Source organism: Bubalus kerabau, chromosome 1, assembly GCF_029407905.1.
Source record: "Bubalus kerabau isolate K-KA32 ecotype Philippines breed swamp buffalo chromosome 1, PCC_UOA_SB_1v2, whole genome shotgun sequence".
Taxonomy (NCBI): Eukaryota; Metazoa; Chordata; class Mammalia; order Artiodactyla; family Bovidae; genus Bubalus; species Bubalus kerabau.
The window spans coordinates 96025579-96042500 of NC_073624.1; the positions used below are offsets into that span (position 1 = coordinate 96025579).

The 16922-nt window shown below is 38.6% G+C and overlaps 1 protein-coding gene across 2 annotated transcripts in view; it reads right to left on the reverse strand.

Annotated features, from left to right (window-relative positions):
• The window catches only part of LOC129654820 (cyclic AMP-dependent transcription factor ATF-7), a 98125-nt gene that overhangs the window by 69453 nt on the left and 11750 nt on the right, over nucleotides 1–16922 (reverse strand). For both annotated transcript variants that reach the window (XM_055584518.1, XM_055584526.1), the window contains exon 2: nucleotides 10664–10732. In XM_055584518.1, the coding sequence (XP_055440493.1) occupies nucleotides 10664–10711 (48 nt within the window). In that variant the 5' untranslated portion in view covers nucleotides 10712–10732. The remainder of the gene's footprint in view (nucleotides 1–10663; nucleotides 10733–16922) is intronic.

The following is a 16922-nucleotide window of genomic DNA, read 5'->3' on the forward strand; positions in this document are numbered from 1 at the left end:
CATGGGAATTCCCTAGTGGTCCAGTGGTTAGGATTCCATGCTTTCACTGCCAAGGACACAGGTTCAATCCCTGGTCAGGGAATTAACATCCTGCAAGCCTGGAGGCACAGCCAAAATAAATAAGGCAATGGCAGCCCACTCCAGTACTCTTGCCTGGAAAATCCCATGGATGGAGGAGCCTGGAAGGCTGCAGTCCATGGGATCACTAAGAGTCAGACTGGGTGACTTCCCTTTCACTTTTCACTTTCATGCATTGGAGAAGGAAATGGCAACCCACTCCAGTGTTCTTGCCTGGAGAATCCCAGGGATGGGGAAGCCTGGTGGGCTGCCGTCTATAGGGTCACACAGAGTCGGACACGGCTGAAGTGACTTAGCAGTAGCAGTAATAAGAAATAAAATTTCCAAACCAGGACAAGCAGGAAATGTCTCTATCAAAAAAGAATTAAGTTGTTTCTAATGTTTATTGGTGCCCTTAAAATTTATGGTGGTGGTGGTTTAGTCGCTAAGTCGTGTCCAACTCCTTGCAACTCCATGGACTGTAGCCTGCCAGGCTCCTTTGTCCACGGGATTTTTCAGGCAAGAATACTGGAGTGGGTTGCCATTTTCTTCTCCAATGGATCCTCCCAGCCCAAGGATCAAACCCAGGTCTCCAGCATTGCAGGCAGATTCTTTATCGACTAAGGCCACCAGGGAAGCCTTAAGATTTATACTTCTTGGGAATTCCCTGGCAGTCCAGTGGCTAGGACTTGGTGCTATCATTGCTGGGGCCAGGGTTCAATCCCTGGTTGAGGAACTAAGACTCTGCAAGCCATGCATCATGATCCCCCACATCCCCCACACACAATTTTTACTTCTCAACTAGTATCTAGCAGAAGGAAGTCAAGATAGCCCAAACAAAGCTAACAAGTAAATCTGTTTATTTTTGACATCCTCATAAGTTGCCACGTCTCCTTTGCTCAGGGGCCATTCCTCCTAAGCCAGTTCTCATCTGCTCAGTCGTGTTTTTGTGACTCTTTGTGGCCCCATGGACTGTAGCTGGTTGGGCTCCTCTGTCCATGGGATTTTCTAGGCAAGAATACTGGAGTGGGTCGCCATTTCCTAATCCAGGGGATCTCCCTGACGCAGGGATTGAACCCACATCTCTTATATTTCCTGCATTGGCAGGCGAGTTCTTTACCACTAGCACCACCAGGGAAGCCAGTTCTCATCTACTAACCCTTAACCCAAATAAAAACATCTATTACCTTATGTGGGCTTCCCTTCTGGCTCAGCTGGTAAAAGAATCCGCCTGCAATGTGGGAGACCTAGGTTTGATCCCTGGGTTGGGAACCCCTGGAGAAGGGAAAGGCTACCCACTCCAGTATTCTGGCCTGGAGAATTCCATGGACTGTATAGTCCATGGGGTCACAAAGAGTCGGACACGACTTAGTGACTTTCACTTTATTACTTTATGTAGCCGATATTACAACTGTGTTTGTTAACCTAAGTGTGATTGTCAGCTCCCATTTTTTAAAATAATATTTACTTACATGAATAATTAATTTAAAAGTACAGGAGTTTATTTACACTGATTTTTTTCAATCACAAATAAGGCTGCCAATGGGAGAGGAGAGATTTTATTGCTCTCAGCTTCAACAAATGAAAAGGAATCATAGGTTTTACTTCCTCTCACCTTGCCCAGCCCTAATACTTTGACTCCCCAAACAGTCCATTCAGCGTTCATCCAGTTCTTGTTCCCAATACGTAGAATCAGTAAATATGTCACCAGGCAAGCCAAGTCTTGAACATCAGAGAGACTCCCAGTACAGCTGGCCACGTAAAGCTCCCTAGATTTGATTCTTGTACTTTGAGAAAGACCTCAGAGCTATGACTTCACATGGCTTAATTTTCTCTCCTCCTTTTCCCAGCTATTCCAAATTATATGGTTATCTGCTCACGACTTCAAAAAAAAAAATCAGAGGAAGGCGTGATTCTATACAACATTCTGGGCTTAGACGGTAAAGAGTCTGCCTGCAATGCAGATGACCTGGGTTCGATCCCTGGGCTGGGGAGATCACCTGGAGAAGTGAAAGGCTACCCCTCCAATATTCCTGCTGGAGAACTCCACGGACAGAGGAGCTTGGCGGGCTACAGTCCATGGGGTTCAAAAGAGTCAGACAGGGCTGAGCGACTAACACTTTCACATTTCACTTTCACATGAAGACTGTAAAACAGTCAGTAATTAGCAAAGTCTGGGATGGGGTAGTGGATCAATAGGTGGAATAACTGGGGATTTTTAGGGCACTGAAACTATTCTATTTGACATGGTAAATGGAAGATACATGTTATTATATATTTGTCAAAACCTATAGAAAGTACAACACAAAGAGTGAACCCTAATGTAAACTCTGAACTTTGGTTAAATAAGAATGTATCAATATTGGCTCATTAGTTGTAACAAATCTACCCCACTAATACAAGACGTGGAAAGCTGAGGGTGGAACAAGGTGGGGGTATATGCTTCCTCTCTTCTCAATTTTTCTGTAAATGTAAAACTGCTCTAAAAAAATAAAGCCTATTTATTTTTCTTAATTAGAGGAAACATTGGTTAATAATCCCTGTCAGGTACAATGGCTCATAAGAGCCAAGATAAGCAGTAAAAGAGGAAGGCAAAAACGTAATAAATTTAAGACTATGGGGCTTGATTTCAAACTGGAGAGGACAGTAACTCAAGACAAGGAAAGAGACTTGAGAAAGACAACTCTTGCAGCACTTTCATAGTGACTGGTGTGCAAAACACTAAAGTAAATGTTATCTCTCTGAGAGAGAGAGAAGAGAAGCCAAGCTTATACAGGGGACTGAGATACTCAGCAGAAAAACCACCACCATTAAGCCTCTGGCATACTTATGAGTGTCACCCTGATGTCTCTCCCTGTGGCTAAGAAATCAGAGCTTGTCATTGTAACCGAGTCTGCAGCCTGTGCTGGTGCCAATCTTTATAGTAGCTTGAGGTATTTTTTAGGAAAAATCAAGGGGTAATTGACCAGTATAGAAAGAGGATCTGACCCTTGGGAGGAGAAAAGAGGCGTTCCTTTTGCCATTGGATGATTCTCTCCGGAATAACATAAATGGCTCTCAGAGAGATTATGTATTTGATAAGCAGGGCTGCAACACTGACAGCCAATCTGCTGAATGCCGCACAGAGTACTCAGCTTTCTACAATGACTCAAAGGACACGGCAAAGCTGCACATTTATTCTGCTGACTTTCCTTGCAGAGCTCCTTAAGTTTTTCAAAGGCAAAAAAGGAAGAACTCTCTCCTTCCAATCCAAGGAATCGCAAATTTCACCTGGGATCGAAAGACAGGACCAGGTGTGTCCCAGTTCTGACATCATCAATGGGAACAACAAGATTTAAAAGCTGGAATGATGGCTGGCAATTTTAGTCTTTAGAGCAGAAGTTGGTTCAGCTCTTCAATCTGCCAGCAGAATCGGCAGCCACACAGGGCACATGGTGTGCCAGACTGGGAATGGGCTAATTTCACAAAATTCATTCTCATTCCCTCTGTACTTTCACATGACAATTGCAAATAGTCCAGATTCTTATCAAAGCACAATCTTAGGTAGCATGTTTCACTGCACAAAGAAACTTGAAAGTAAAAACACAAAGAGATAAATCCCCAAACTTCCATCTTTTCTCCATGATGCTTTCCTTCTTGAAATCGTTTCCTTAACCTGATAATTTTATGTGAAGACTTAAAAAGCAAAATCTATCTACAATAAACTATTGATAGCAGCATTTCTTGCTCACAATTTGTATGTCACTTCTTAGAGACGAGATTTTTAAAAGAGAAAAGCTTTCTATACATTCTAACTGGGATGTAACAGCCACCTGTGATAATTTATAGGACTTCCCTCTGTGGTTAAATAGACAAAAGAAAATTAAGCTGAAGAGTTAAAAGATACCCAATTTTTAAAAAACCTTTTTTATGTTACCTTATGGTAAGACAAGATTAAAAACATTAATGTTTAGAGGTAATCAGTTTTATTTTGGTTTTCAAAAACATGCATTATTGTACTGAGCAAGGATCCTAGAACAGATACTGGAGGAAGGGGACTAGTAATAACAAGATATAGAATAGAAAATTATAAACAGGCTAAACCAGAATAATATGTTCCCCCCAACAAAATACATAACCCTTTTTAGAAAAACGAAGAGGACAAAAATTAAAATGTTTTGCTCTAAAAATAATATGGACAAACAACATATGCCTTAAATTTTAGACATAACCCAAAGTCTAAAATTTTAGCTAAATGCTAAGCATTTACTAACACTTGCAACTATAACTCTTTCAAAGGGATTTATCATTTAGGTATAAAGACAATTAAGACTGAAACCTGGCCATGACCAAACTTCAGCTGAAGGGGCTTTTCTTGTATTATAAAGTCCAATTTAAAAGGGGCATTTTGTTTCATTTAAGTCACCAGCATAAGGTTAAAATGCTTAAGTTTGCCCAGTTACATCCTTTGAGCAGAACACTGAAGTTCTCTTTCTTCTCCTACGAAAAAGCATTCAAAGAACATCTCCTGCAACTTGTTCATAATGCACAATTTATCAGCATTTTGTTTCCTTTCTAAATGGCTGGGAGGGAAGAAGAGCTCCACAGCCACTGTGCGTGGTTAGTAATGGCGCTTTTACTTGTCATTGTACAAAGCCTGTTAAATATTTACAACACAGACAGCAATAGCTAGTCCTAAACACCCAGTTGTGAGTTTGAATTTTTTTAGAAATAAATCTATGACAAGTTTTCTCCAGCAAAACGCCAGAAGACTCTCCTAACAGCTTCAAGAGACCCAGCGGGTCCAGAGGAGCAGTTATAGGCCATCTGGTGATTACTTATTATTATTTATACAGCACTGTAGATGTACACACAGATGTGTTATGAATCCACATACCGGGTAGGCCTTAACAAGGGTTTCAGACAAAATGCAACTGCTGAGCAAGTCAATCTGCATTAAAGAAACATGCTAACCAGACAGAGGGAGCACACTGACTGTTCTCCAATCTGCCTCATTAGCTGGAGGAGTATTCGATAAAAGAATGAAGAATTCTATATAATGCTGACAATATCTTGTAAGTTAACAGCCTAGCAATACGTATGTGGTTTTGCAGGGGTGGCAAAAGAGGGATGAATGAAAGACAGGCTCTCCGATCTAGAAGGCAGTATATAAACTCAGCAGTTTGTAAAAGAAGGGACTAGGAAAGAGCCCCTTCTCCTGACTAAGGATGAACTGAGATGCAAAGATAGAGGATTTTTTTTCCACCAGGAATATTCAGAGAACAGTTTCTGGGCTCCCGTTCCAAATATTAAGTCATATCCAAGGAAAAACAAGAGTGAGTAACTGAAAATTTTCACCTTAATTTCTTGAATATAGCTCCAATTAGGTTCATACAACAGTCTCTCTTTTTGGCACACTGGAACAGGGATGCTTTTAACCTACTATGCTCTTAGTAACATAATAACAAATACAACACAAAAAACTAAAATAACCAACCACTTGTTTCTAAGGGCAAGTGTCAAGAGTGCCAGATCTGACATGAAAAAACTAGGGTTTAATTTCTTGCTCTTAACATGTCTACATTTTTTTCATCCCAGTCCCAGTTTTCTTCTTTACTATGTCTACTTCTATTACAAGATTACATAAAACTGCAGCATTCTCAGAGTGGACTGAAAGTTACTGCAAAATCAACATATTATTACAAAAAACAAGGTTAGCATTTGGCCTAATTGTGTATAATGCAGTGTATTTTCAGCAGCCTGACAGCATGCAGGCACTCTTACCAGATGGGAACTGGATGAATTATTGAATGAAATATGAATTATTAAATAAAAATTTGAATTTTTTTAAACTCTTGGCAGGGGGTGAGAAAAAAAGGCTTATTTGTTTGCCCGAAACTGTCCTCACCTGTCGAAGCATGTAAAGATAGCACATATCACCACAAATGGTATTTATGTACCAGAGCCATTTTTTCCTATATAATTCTCTAATTCAAGATGCTCCTCTAACATAAAGAATTAGTAACAGCACCAGTCATTCTTCCCTGCTTTTCTTTTGTGCCAATGCCAGTTAATAGGAAAACTTGCCAAAGGGACAGAATTAAAAATCCAGAGTCCCATAGTACCAGTAGGGCCCACTTAATGGGAGGGCTGGGATAACAGGAATAATCTCTATAGATGTGGGTTATATAGGCAATAAAATACACACCTTTGTAGCATGCCAGCATTTAACCAATCATAGAAGCTATTTGTTGCCTCATATATTACAAAGCAATAGAGATTTAAGGGATAATGTTCATGGAGGCAGAGGATACAAAGCAATAAACAGCACTGGAGGTTGGTTAAATGCCAAGTGAAGCCAGGACTACAGCACCATAAACATTATTCCTATTATATGACAAGATAAGGAGGTAAAGAAGCAGCCCTCCATCCCACCACAACTAAGGCTCTACTGCTACCCTTGGCCTCAGAAAGGGAAAGCAAGCCCTGGAGGTCTATGAGCTAGTTATACATTTCATGTCTCAGAAAGATATGAACAGAATCTCAACCTGTACCTAAATGTTCTCTGGGAGAAGAAAAGATCTGGTAGTAGATATCCTCAAGGGGGAAAAAAATACAGCTCCTCAGGGTCACAACTGACAGAGAAACAATCAAAGGATTTTTCCTTTAAAGGACAAAATTGATACTGAGTGGTTATGATAGAAACCTTTCTCCATGGCTAATGGGATGACACTAATTGTCCATTAATAGTATCTTCTCAGAGGAAATGTGTTCCTGTTCTTAAGGAAATAGACATTCTAAGTAAAAAGCTTATACAACCAGCTCAAAGACTTGATTATGGTAACCGGAAAGGCTACTTAAATCTGCATAATTTGTACTGCAAACCAGTGTCACGTGCCTCAGAGGGAGGTCTAGGAATATAGAAATTGTTGACATTTGGTAAAAAAATTGGACTAGGAACTACGTGGCATCCAGTGGTTAGGACTCCATGCTTTCAGTGCCAAGAGCCCAAGTTCAATCTCTGGTTGGGGAACTAAAATCCCACAGGCATGGGAAAGAAAAAAAAAAAGTTGTGGACAGAAAGTATCCAAAAGGTTAGGTTATCTAACCGTATCCACGTGAAGTAACACCTCAAATTCAAGATTACTGACACAGACACAGTAGTAATTTTTCCTGCTTCCACATGCAATAAGAACAATTTTATAATCCACTTTCAAGTAAAAGTGCCCCTCAAAGCTTTAAAAACTTATGACTTCCTAGATTTAGAATCAAACTGTATTCATATTATTTTAATAACAAAGAGGCAAAGCTATTTACAGTTACAGAATTTTAAAATAGATGCTATCTTATAAACATTTCTAGGACCCATACACCTCAAATTCAACCAGCCGTTTACCACAGAGTAGTATCTGGGGCTCTGTTGCCTTAACAACACTAACCCCTTCTCTAAAGGCAGTTCTACTACTACTGTTACCACATTCCAGAGAGAGATATTAGCAGGGATATTACTTTCCCCAAGTTCCTCTTCCTGAGGGTGATGAGGGCTCAGGGGAAACAGAGACTACAGAAGAAGAGGAATGAGAGAGCTCAGAAAACCCGATCACCTGTCTTTTCAGATAAGAATGCAAAGAACACAACCTTCAGCAACCATCTTTTTTTAAAAAGTACATGTAGTGTATTTAGAACTCAGCTGTGTCACATCAGACTTACTTTTGGGAAGTGGATCATGAACAGAATCCAAAAATAACAGCCATTAAAGACCTAGCAACCAAAACATGTTTACGTATCCATTGAAGGCCCGGTGGTTTTGATTATATGGTGGACAGCATAATCCGCTAGTCTATTTTAGGTGAATTTTCCTTTCACCTCCCTTTAATATTAAAGTGTAAGATGATTTCTGAGTTTAGGGGTATACAGGGTAAAACCTGGGCAGAGAACAAATATGTAAATAATTACAAGATTCCTACAGGTTTTGCTTTATGCATAGATCTCTTGAATTATAATTTGCTTTCATTCCTGCTTCCTCTAACTGGTAGAAGCCACTGATTTTTGAGGTTTCTATGGTTGCTGAGTTCTAAACATGCCTTGTGTAAATTACCATGGTCCTTATTACCTCTCCTGGGACTTATATGACCTTTTTATTATTCTTCCATTTCTGGAGTAATGACTTTGAATCAATGATGATCGATTATGAACAGACTTGAAGGCCTCAAGGAGGCTCCAGAATGAAACCATTTTCAAGGTATATAAGGAAGCTGGAACAACAAGCCAAGGGTAGTTCACTTTACCAAATTTATCTTCTTTGCCAGATTTTCACTATTTTATATAACATAAAGCAATCACAGTAAATCTTATAGAGACCTCTCTAGAGTTATTACTAGATATTGGGGGAAACTTGAAAGGAGACTAAACATTACTAAAGAACTGCAGTCTCACATGACTATAAGGTTTTTGACATGCAAAGGAGGTAAAGGATGAATCATGCTACCCCAAAGCCTTAAGTTACAGCTTTTTATCCTTTTTTTTCTATGAAACAAGTAACTCGAATCCAAAAGAAGGTAGCAATCTCCCTCAGTTCGACATTCACTGAGGGGAAAAAAAAGCCTTCAGAATCTATGCCAGAGGTTACAGGAATCCTAATAACCCAAATACCAACAAACAATTTCAGAAATGGGAAGGAGGAGTAAGAGAAGGAAAAGGCTTATGGTAAACAGAACCCGACAACACAAGAAAGAACTAAAGTAAAGAGTCTCTGTTTTCCTACCTCTAGTTCAAAAATAATGCAAAACAAAAACAAAACCCTTCTGGGATATCACAAATCTCAGTGAAAACTACTTTTTCCTGATGAGACAGCCTGAAGAAACCCTACTGCTATATTTTCTTTCTTAGAGAGTTTAAGAGATGCTCTTCCTATGTATTCCTTTATTTTTATCTTCCATTTTTATTTATTTAAGTCCTTGTCTGGGTAGTCTAAGCATACAACATCTAAGTGGGGGCACTGAGCAGCTTAAACAGTCAGTGAAGAAAAATCTTTTCATCAAAAGTGCAGACTCTTAAAGTGAGAGAAGTATTGTAAAAAAAAGGTACCAGGTTTCAATCATGGGAGTCACAGTAAGTACAATTATCAACAAATTCACACACAAAAATTTGGATAAATCAAATTTAGGTGTGTACTTCAATAAGGCCATTTGAAAAGTGAAACAAATTTACTCTAATTTTCCAAGTGGCTTCTATTGAAAAAAAATTATATATATATCTATATAAACCTTACAATGATAAATACTCAGAGTATATTGGTTTTTCTTAGTCTTTTATGAAATTTTTAGCATTTATTGGAATCTGGAATCGCCCTTCTGACTGTTTCTTGTTATCAATCCACCCCATCCCCCTCTCAAATTCTAATTCTTAGGAATCTCTGGAACTTAACTCTTTTCTTTTTATACTTCTCTAAAGTATTTACAATGTTTAATAGAACTAGTCTGCAATCTCACATACTACCTGTAAGTGTCACTGGACAGTCACATGACATATTCCTGTGTGTGTGTGTTAGTCGCTCAGTCGTGTCTGACTCTGTGACCCCGTGAACGTAGCGCACCAGGCTCCTCCGTCCATGGGATTCACCGGGCAAGAATACTGGAGTGGGTCGCCATTTCCTTCTCCAGAGGATCTTTCCGACCCAGGGATTGAACCTGGGTCTCCTGCACTGCAGGCAGATTCTCTACAATCTAGTTACCAGGGAAACTCTGGCCATATTCCTAACTGAACAGAAATTCAACCCTTCAGGCTCCAGAAAATCAACTCATGAGGGAAATAAAACTTTCTTGATAAGGCTTTCTTTGTATTCCTTTCTTCATCCTTTATGGAACATGGCAGAAGGGGAGGGTCTAGGAATAAGAGTTAAGAAGGTATTGAATAAAAAAATGAAAAAAAAAAAAAGGCAGTTTCAACAAAATTATTTAAAAAGTACATGATGAAAAACTGATATATAATGATATTCATACAAACCATGACACGGCAGCTAACACACAGGAGGTATCTTACGGCATCAGACAGGGAAAATGGCTGAGAATTCCTGTGTTTATATATTGCTGTGAGAGCTTGGGTTCTGTGTTGGATTTGTCTTTCCTGGACAGGTATTTGCCTTAGCTGCTAACAATGATTTTCTGGGTCAACAAACAAAAGAAACTATTTTTTTCTTATTTAAAAAATCCAAAATAGGCTCTGCCAAATAGAGGTTCACAATGAATGGGTGCATTTTCAGCTACTTATCCAAATATGTTGAACAGACTTTTATATTCATGAAGGCTGAAGAGAAGATACTTCTAAACTTGCTCTGTATTTATATCAACAGCTTTAGAAAGGGTGCAAGAGCAACATGTATTCCTAAACACAGTGTACTGGGAAACAAACACCAGCAGAATAACAATATGAAAGAGAGCAAGGCAGATTTCATTACAGTAGAGTGCCTACCCTTCCTCATAACTTGGATTTACACACTGCAAATCCTCTGATCTGATTACCTCCAGTGATCACGTAAAACACCGGCTTTAAACTCTTTGCCTTAGTGATAAAACAGCCACTTTGATTCACAACGAGACATTCACAATAAAGTATATTGTAAACGTACCTGTCCACAGCCCGGGGCATTGCACACAAACGGTCTGTCGTCTCCCATATTTCATAGAGCAGAGCGGAGCTGAGGAGGGGGAGGTAGGGGGAAAAGTTATGTTAAATACGCAGGAGTTTAAAAAAAAAAGTGCTTCAAAAATATCAAGCCCAGAAACAGGTGTTCCAAGAATGCTGTCTATCAAAGCTGTAAACACAGGCTACTTTGGGGAGACCCACTAGACAGGTGGCATATGATCTACTGTGCCTCAATTGAAACTTTTAATTAGAAAAATGTAGACCTGAAGAGTCAAGGAATTTCAAACCTTTTGCTATTTTCCCTCTTTCTGCTATAGTATATAACACACTTCTCCAGTCTGCTGAATTACAACCAGTGTAGTTCCCTATGTCAATAAATCCACTGAACGCTTGATGCGGAAGCCATATTTCTGAACTAGAGAAGACCAAAATTTGTCATTTAATTAATTAAGGGATTATAGGAGGGGTGCTCCATTTTACAGGGCCATAATCTGGCTCCCTGGTGTATAAACTATGAGACTGTTGGCAAGGGCTGTTTATCCCAGATTATTGCCAAAGAAAACAAAGCACCCATCCTATTGGGCTACATGGGAAATGACTTTCATTAATAAAAAAATAAAAATAAAACCTTTCTCTCCCTATGGGGAGCCTCCTTCTCCCCCCACCAATCATCTGTGGCAAATGGAGAAATATCGGTGCCCTTCCCCCCTGATTCTATTTATGGCTAGGTTTTTAAAAGCAGCAATAAAACAAATGTCGACTCTTTGGGGGTTTACTGGGTGAATATGTTCCGGCTGTTTGTGCTGCTCTCGGCCAGAGTTCTTGGGCTGCTCCATTGCAGCCAACAGATGTGAGCTGCTGCAGGGGATAAAAGAAATGGCACTAAAAGGCATCACCATCCATCCTCTCTGTTTCTCTGAAGAATTAACAGGGTTTATACTGTTGCTGTTTTTTAATTATTGAAGCTAAATTCTTGAAATGTTGATCAAAATTCTTTGTCAAAGAACAATAATTCCAAATGTATGTGTTGGGGGAAATTTCTCACATCCTAACTAGGAATAAAAATAGAGGTGGAGATGAATAGATTAGAAATGTAAATCATAGTAAAAATATTCCTAAAAGATATACCATATTTTGAAGGAGTAAAACAGAAAAAATGGAGGGTCACAAAAATAGTCTTTTAAAATAAAACCCCTAAAGGACATTTTCAAACATCCTTCTACGAGAGAGAAAGCTGTATGAAAGAACAAGAATAAGAGAAGATGAAAGAGAAGAACTACAATCTGAATATACCTAGAAACGATTTCAGAACTGTGGCCAAACTTTGAATTTTTATCTTGAAGATAAACCAAAATGTCAGGTTAACCTCAGTCAGGTCTACATCAAAATAAAATATTAAAGTGCTAGATGGAATCTGACAATCAGAAACTTAAAAACATGCTTAAAACTCAGATGGGAGTGGAAACATCTTTCCTACTCTGTTAAGACTCACTCTGGGTTTGGAAGCCCGTATTTCTGGTAGTCTGATCAGTAATTCCACAACTAATCGGTGTTTAAAATTGTGGGGTGCCCCATAAAATAGAAAGGGCTTCTTAGTAATCCTTCAGTGTGATAGGAACAGGGTCTAACTATGAAGGAAACTGATGCTGCAGCACTGCTGTAATGGAAGAGGGCCTGTATGTACATAGGTGTACACAGATTTATCTCACATTTAGCCAGGATAAATTGCTTCAATAAATTCTGTTCCTGGGAGAGGCCAGTTCAAGCTGATGACGGGGTACTGGGAAAATGAGAGCTTTATTCTTCACATAGCCCCAGGACAAGGGGGTTTTCTGGTTTGTTTGTTTATTTTAAATACATGATGATTTTTTAGCAGTTTCTACAACTACATCATAGTGCAAAAAATAAATACAAATATCAATATATAACAGTAAATAAATGCAAAGACCAATGCCACTATGGCTGAAAACTCAGAACATTTCTGGAAAGCAATTGATCTCCGGAAAAATTCCTAACAACTGCTCTGCTAGAGATAATTCTACTTCCTAGTCCCAGAACCTGCTTTCCTAATATAATCACTAAATGAGAATTTTATTCCAACAAGATCCTCTAACATATTTTTAACCAGGAAGCAAGCTACAAGGTCTAGAATAGATATAACACAAAGAACCAGGCAGGATTCCTAATTTTTTACCTCGGTTGTTTTTGGAGGCTAAGTTTTCTGTTTTCTACCGATTTAGAGGGAAAAAAAGGGTCTTGGCTGAGGAATGGGACAGTACTGGAATGGTTTTCCTCAAACCACAGAATTCAAAAGTTTTGATTTTGCACAGTCACATCACAATATATGGTTTTCAAATTTTATTTCATTGCACCCTTACTAAAAAATAGAGATGAAAAACTATGATTTTCTAAAAGTGGGGAAAAGGGCAAAATAAGTTTGGGGGAAAAGCATTAAAATGTAACAAAAGCAAGCATTCTCATGCCTCTTAAATACTCAAATTTGACAGTCACTAACTAGGATTTCCTGCTTCCTTCCCATTTTGCTGGCTTTTGTTTTGCCATTTTCACCAAAGGGAGACCACAATGGGAGGAAGAAGGCCCTCTCTCTTAAATACCTACAATTCTCCTTCTCTTTTTGGGCTGCAACACAACGCATGTGGGATCTTAGTTCCCTGACCAAGGATCGAACCAACACCACCTGCATTGGAAGCCGGGAGTCTAACCATTGGACTGCCAGGAAAATCCCCCTACAATTCATTCCCTCAGTCTCTTGCCTTCTTTCATTTCCATCGTTCTTGCTTTTAGCTTCAAAGTGATGTCTCTTAGAAATATTTAACTACAATAATGATCTGTCTCCCCACTTAAAAAAGAATTTCCAGTTAGCATCCTTTAAAAAATTTCTCTTTCATTCCCAATCTGCTGTATCAACTGCTGCACCTAAAGAATGGGATTGCCTATTCCTCTTTGATACTTAAATCTCTAATTACGAAAGGTCAAACTGATGCTTCTCAAAAAACAAATAGCAACACATTTCTGTAGTACAAAGACTGAGACAAAAGGTTAAATCTTGAATGATGATGCTGTCATTGACTAGAATTTAACTCACAGCCCATCTGTAACTGTACTGCTTGACAAGTAGATCACGTGTCCAGGCATGGCACTCAAGTCTGTGGTCTGTTTCTCAATCTATTCTTCAGGATGAAACTCAAGCATTTTACAGAACTAAGCAATAAATAACAGACAGAGGATACATATATTTAGAAACATTTCCAAGGAAAAGTGAAATGCTCTCAATGGAGATCTCAAAACAGGAAAACAAAGATGCAAAAAAGGGCTGTACTAGGGGCCAAGAAAAAGGCTCACACACTCAGATTCACCAGAATGCAGGAATGATAAAACTGGTACTCACTTAAAAGAGAGAAAGTTATCTGAATGCTGACAGGAAAAAAGTGAAGAAAATCCTAGGTTTAGAGAATGATTTTTAATGACTGGGGTCATTTAATAGAATCTTTCTTATATAATTTTGTCAGAGCCAGAAATATACCCTAAAATGTATATAAAATGTATATACATAAGTACACATATGTATATCTATCTGTTCTTTTTTTAAACAGAATGAGGATGGAGTCTGTCACTGAGGTCTACAAAGTCAGTTCTCTGGAACTGGTGGTAATGATCATTTCTTTAGTAACCAACTGATGTTAATAAGATGACCCAACTTTAGGTAAGCAATAAAAGCCATGGTAAGGAATAAAAGCCACGTACAAACACACCCAAGGGCCTGTTTTAGGTTCCTAATAACAAAAAGCAGATATTCCTAAGTACAAAAAAATGAGAAGGGCATATGCACCATAAACATCAAAGATTCATGAAAATCTAGAAGGGGTTCAGACTAACTATCATGCATTTTCAAAAACATTACGAAGAAACTACTAAGTGCCAGGCAAAGTAGACATAAAAATAAAGACAACAGTCATTTGCAAAAAAACAATCTTTCATCTGTGTGAAAAACCCAGAACTAGACAGTAGTCAGGGCTTCCCTCGTAGCTCAGCAGGTAAGATCCTGCTTGCAATGCAGATCTGGGTTCGATCCCTGGGTCGGGAAGATCCTCTGGAGAAGGAAATGGCACCCCACTCCAGTACTCTTGCCTGGAAAATCCCATGGACAGAGGAGCCTGGCAGGCTACAGTCCATGGGGTCGCAAGAGCCAGACACGCCTTCGTGACTAAACCACCAGACAGTAGTTAAGCAGTAAAAAGCAGATTTTATTTAGGAGCATTGCAACAGAAGCTAAGAGACTTCAGTACGTAACTGGGCTCAGTTTTAAATATACCATCAGTGAATGGGATTTATAGCCAAGGTATAGGGTGGGGGTCAGTGACTAGAAAATTACCAAGAGGAGCTATAAGGGATAAGGAAGAGTCTGGTTAAACTAACCTAACAAGATTCTTCCTAAAGACAGGCCAGGACGATCAGACATCACCTGAGTGATGGTAGAGGATGAAGAACCTGATCAGATATGAGCATGAACAGATTTTGAGGGGGAGGGGGTTCTTGGTAAACTGACTTAGCAAGGTTCTTGCTAAAATTCAATTTTACAAGGGAGATGGGCCTAAAAGAAGGTTCAGGAGCCTGACTAAAGTTTGGCCAGGCAAAGAATCCTATTATCTAGCATGAAACATGCCAAGTTAAGATAAGAATGATGGCTTAATTTACAAGTTCAATTAGTCAGAGGTTGATCAGTGTACATATTAGATCTCTTATTATTTCTCCTATTCCTTAAGATCATTTATCAAATTATTTTGCTAGCAATTCCAGAATATATATACATGAGCACAAAAGAGATGGTTAGGTCTTGGTAAAATATTTGACAAAGAGATGTATGAAACTAATAACTAAGATTCATCGTTGGGATCAAAAAGTAAATTTATATATTTATATATAATTATTAATATGTAATTATATATTAATAATGAAATAGATTATTAATATATAAATTTACTTTAATTAAAAAGTTCATTAATTCACTGAACACCTTTATTCAGCACCTAACACACACTCTAGGCTCCAAAACTCAACAATGAGTCAGACAAGATATCTGCCCTCATAGTGCTTACTTAAGAGTCTACAAAGATGAAACAAATACAAGGTAAAAATAATTTCACATTAATAGCAGATAATTGCTATAAAAGATGCAATGGTAATGTGTTAGTAACAAGGAGTGGACTACTTTAGTTTCATAAATAAAAAGGAAATGGCTGTATTATCTGTGACCAGAAGGAAAATGGGGTAGAATATAGAGATTCAGTTTAAAACTTCTGGAAGCCCTTCCTTTCTTAACACAGTTGATGTTCAATAAATGTTTATTAATTTAATCTGAAGTCAGTATTCAAGTATGCTGCTACTGCTGCTAAGTCACTTCAGTCGTGTCTGACTCTGTGCGACCGCATAGACGGCAGCCCACCAGGCTCCCCCGTCCCTGGGATTCTCCAGGCAAGAACACTGGAGTGGGTTGCCATTTCCTTCTCCAATGCATGAAAGTGAAAAGTGAAAGTGAAGTCGCTCAGTCGTGTCTGACTCTTCGCGACCCCATGGACTGCAGCCTACCAGGCTCCTCTGTCCATGGGATTTTCCAGGCAAGAGTACTGGAGTGGGGTGCCGTTGCCTTCTCCGATATTCAAGTATACTTTGCTGAAATTTTACACTTATCTTTCCAAGTTTTGCAGAAAGCTGCTGGGTTCACAAGACAACTGCAATGTAGATTATTTATGTAGTTAAAGCAATATATATTTAAGACATTATTTTAAATACATATTTACAATTACCTTGTGCCTAAGGAACTTTATGTGACTACACCCAATCAATTCTATGTTCTTATCATACAAATAACATAGAAGAAGTTCTACAGTTTTTGGTTAGAGTGTTAAAAATGGGGAGAAGAGAGGTATTCATCAAGTTAATTGACCCTTGAAAACAAAACCTAGACCACAGATTTTAAGATACATTTTCAAGTATAAAAGAATGCTTGCTAATCAAGGATGCAGCAGAGAGGGAACCTTAATATGAGACTTTGGGGAGTACATTATTTGGACAATCTTTCTGGAAAGCAATCTGGCAATGTTTATATTAAGTGTCTTAAAATGTTTTATATCCTTTGAACAAATAATTCTTCTTTTGGGACTTTATTCTGAGGCTAAAGCCAGAAACATGGATAATCTATATATGAAAATGTTCACCACAGT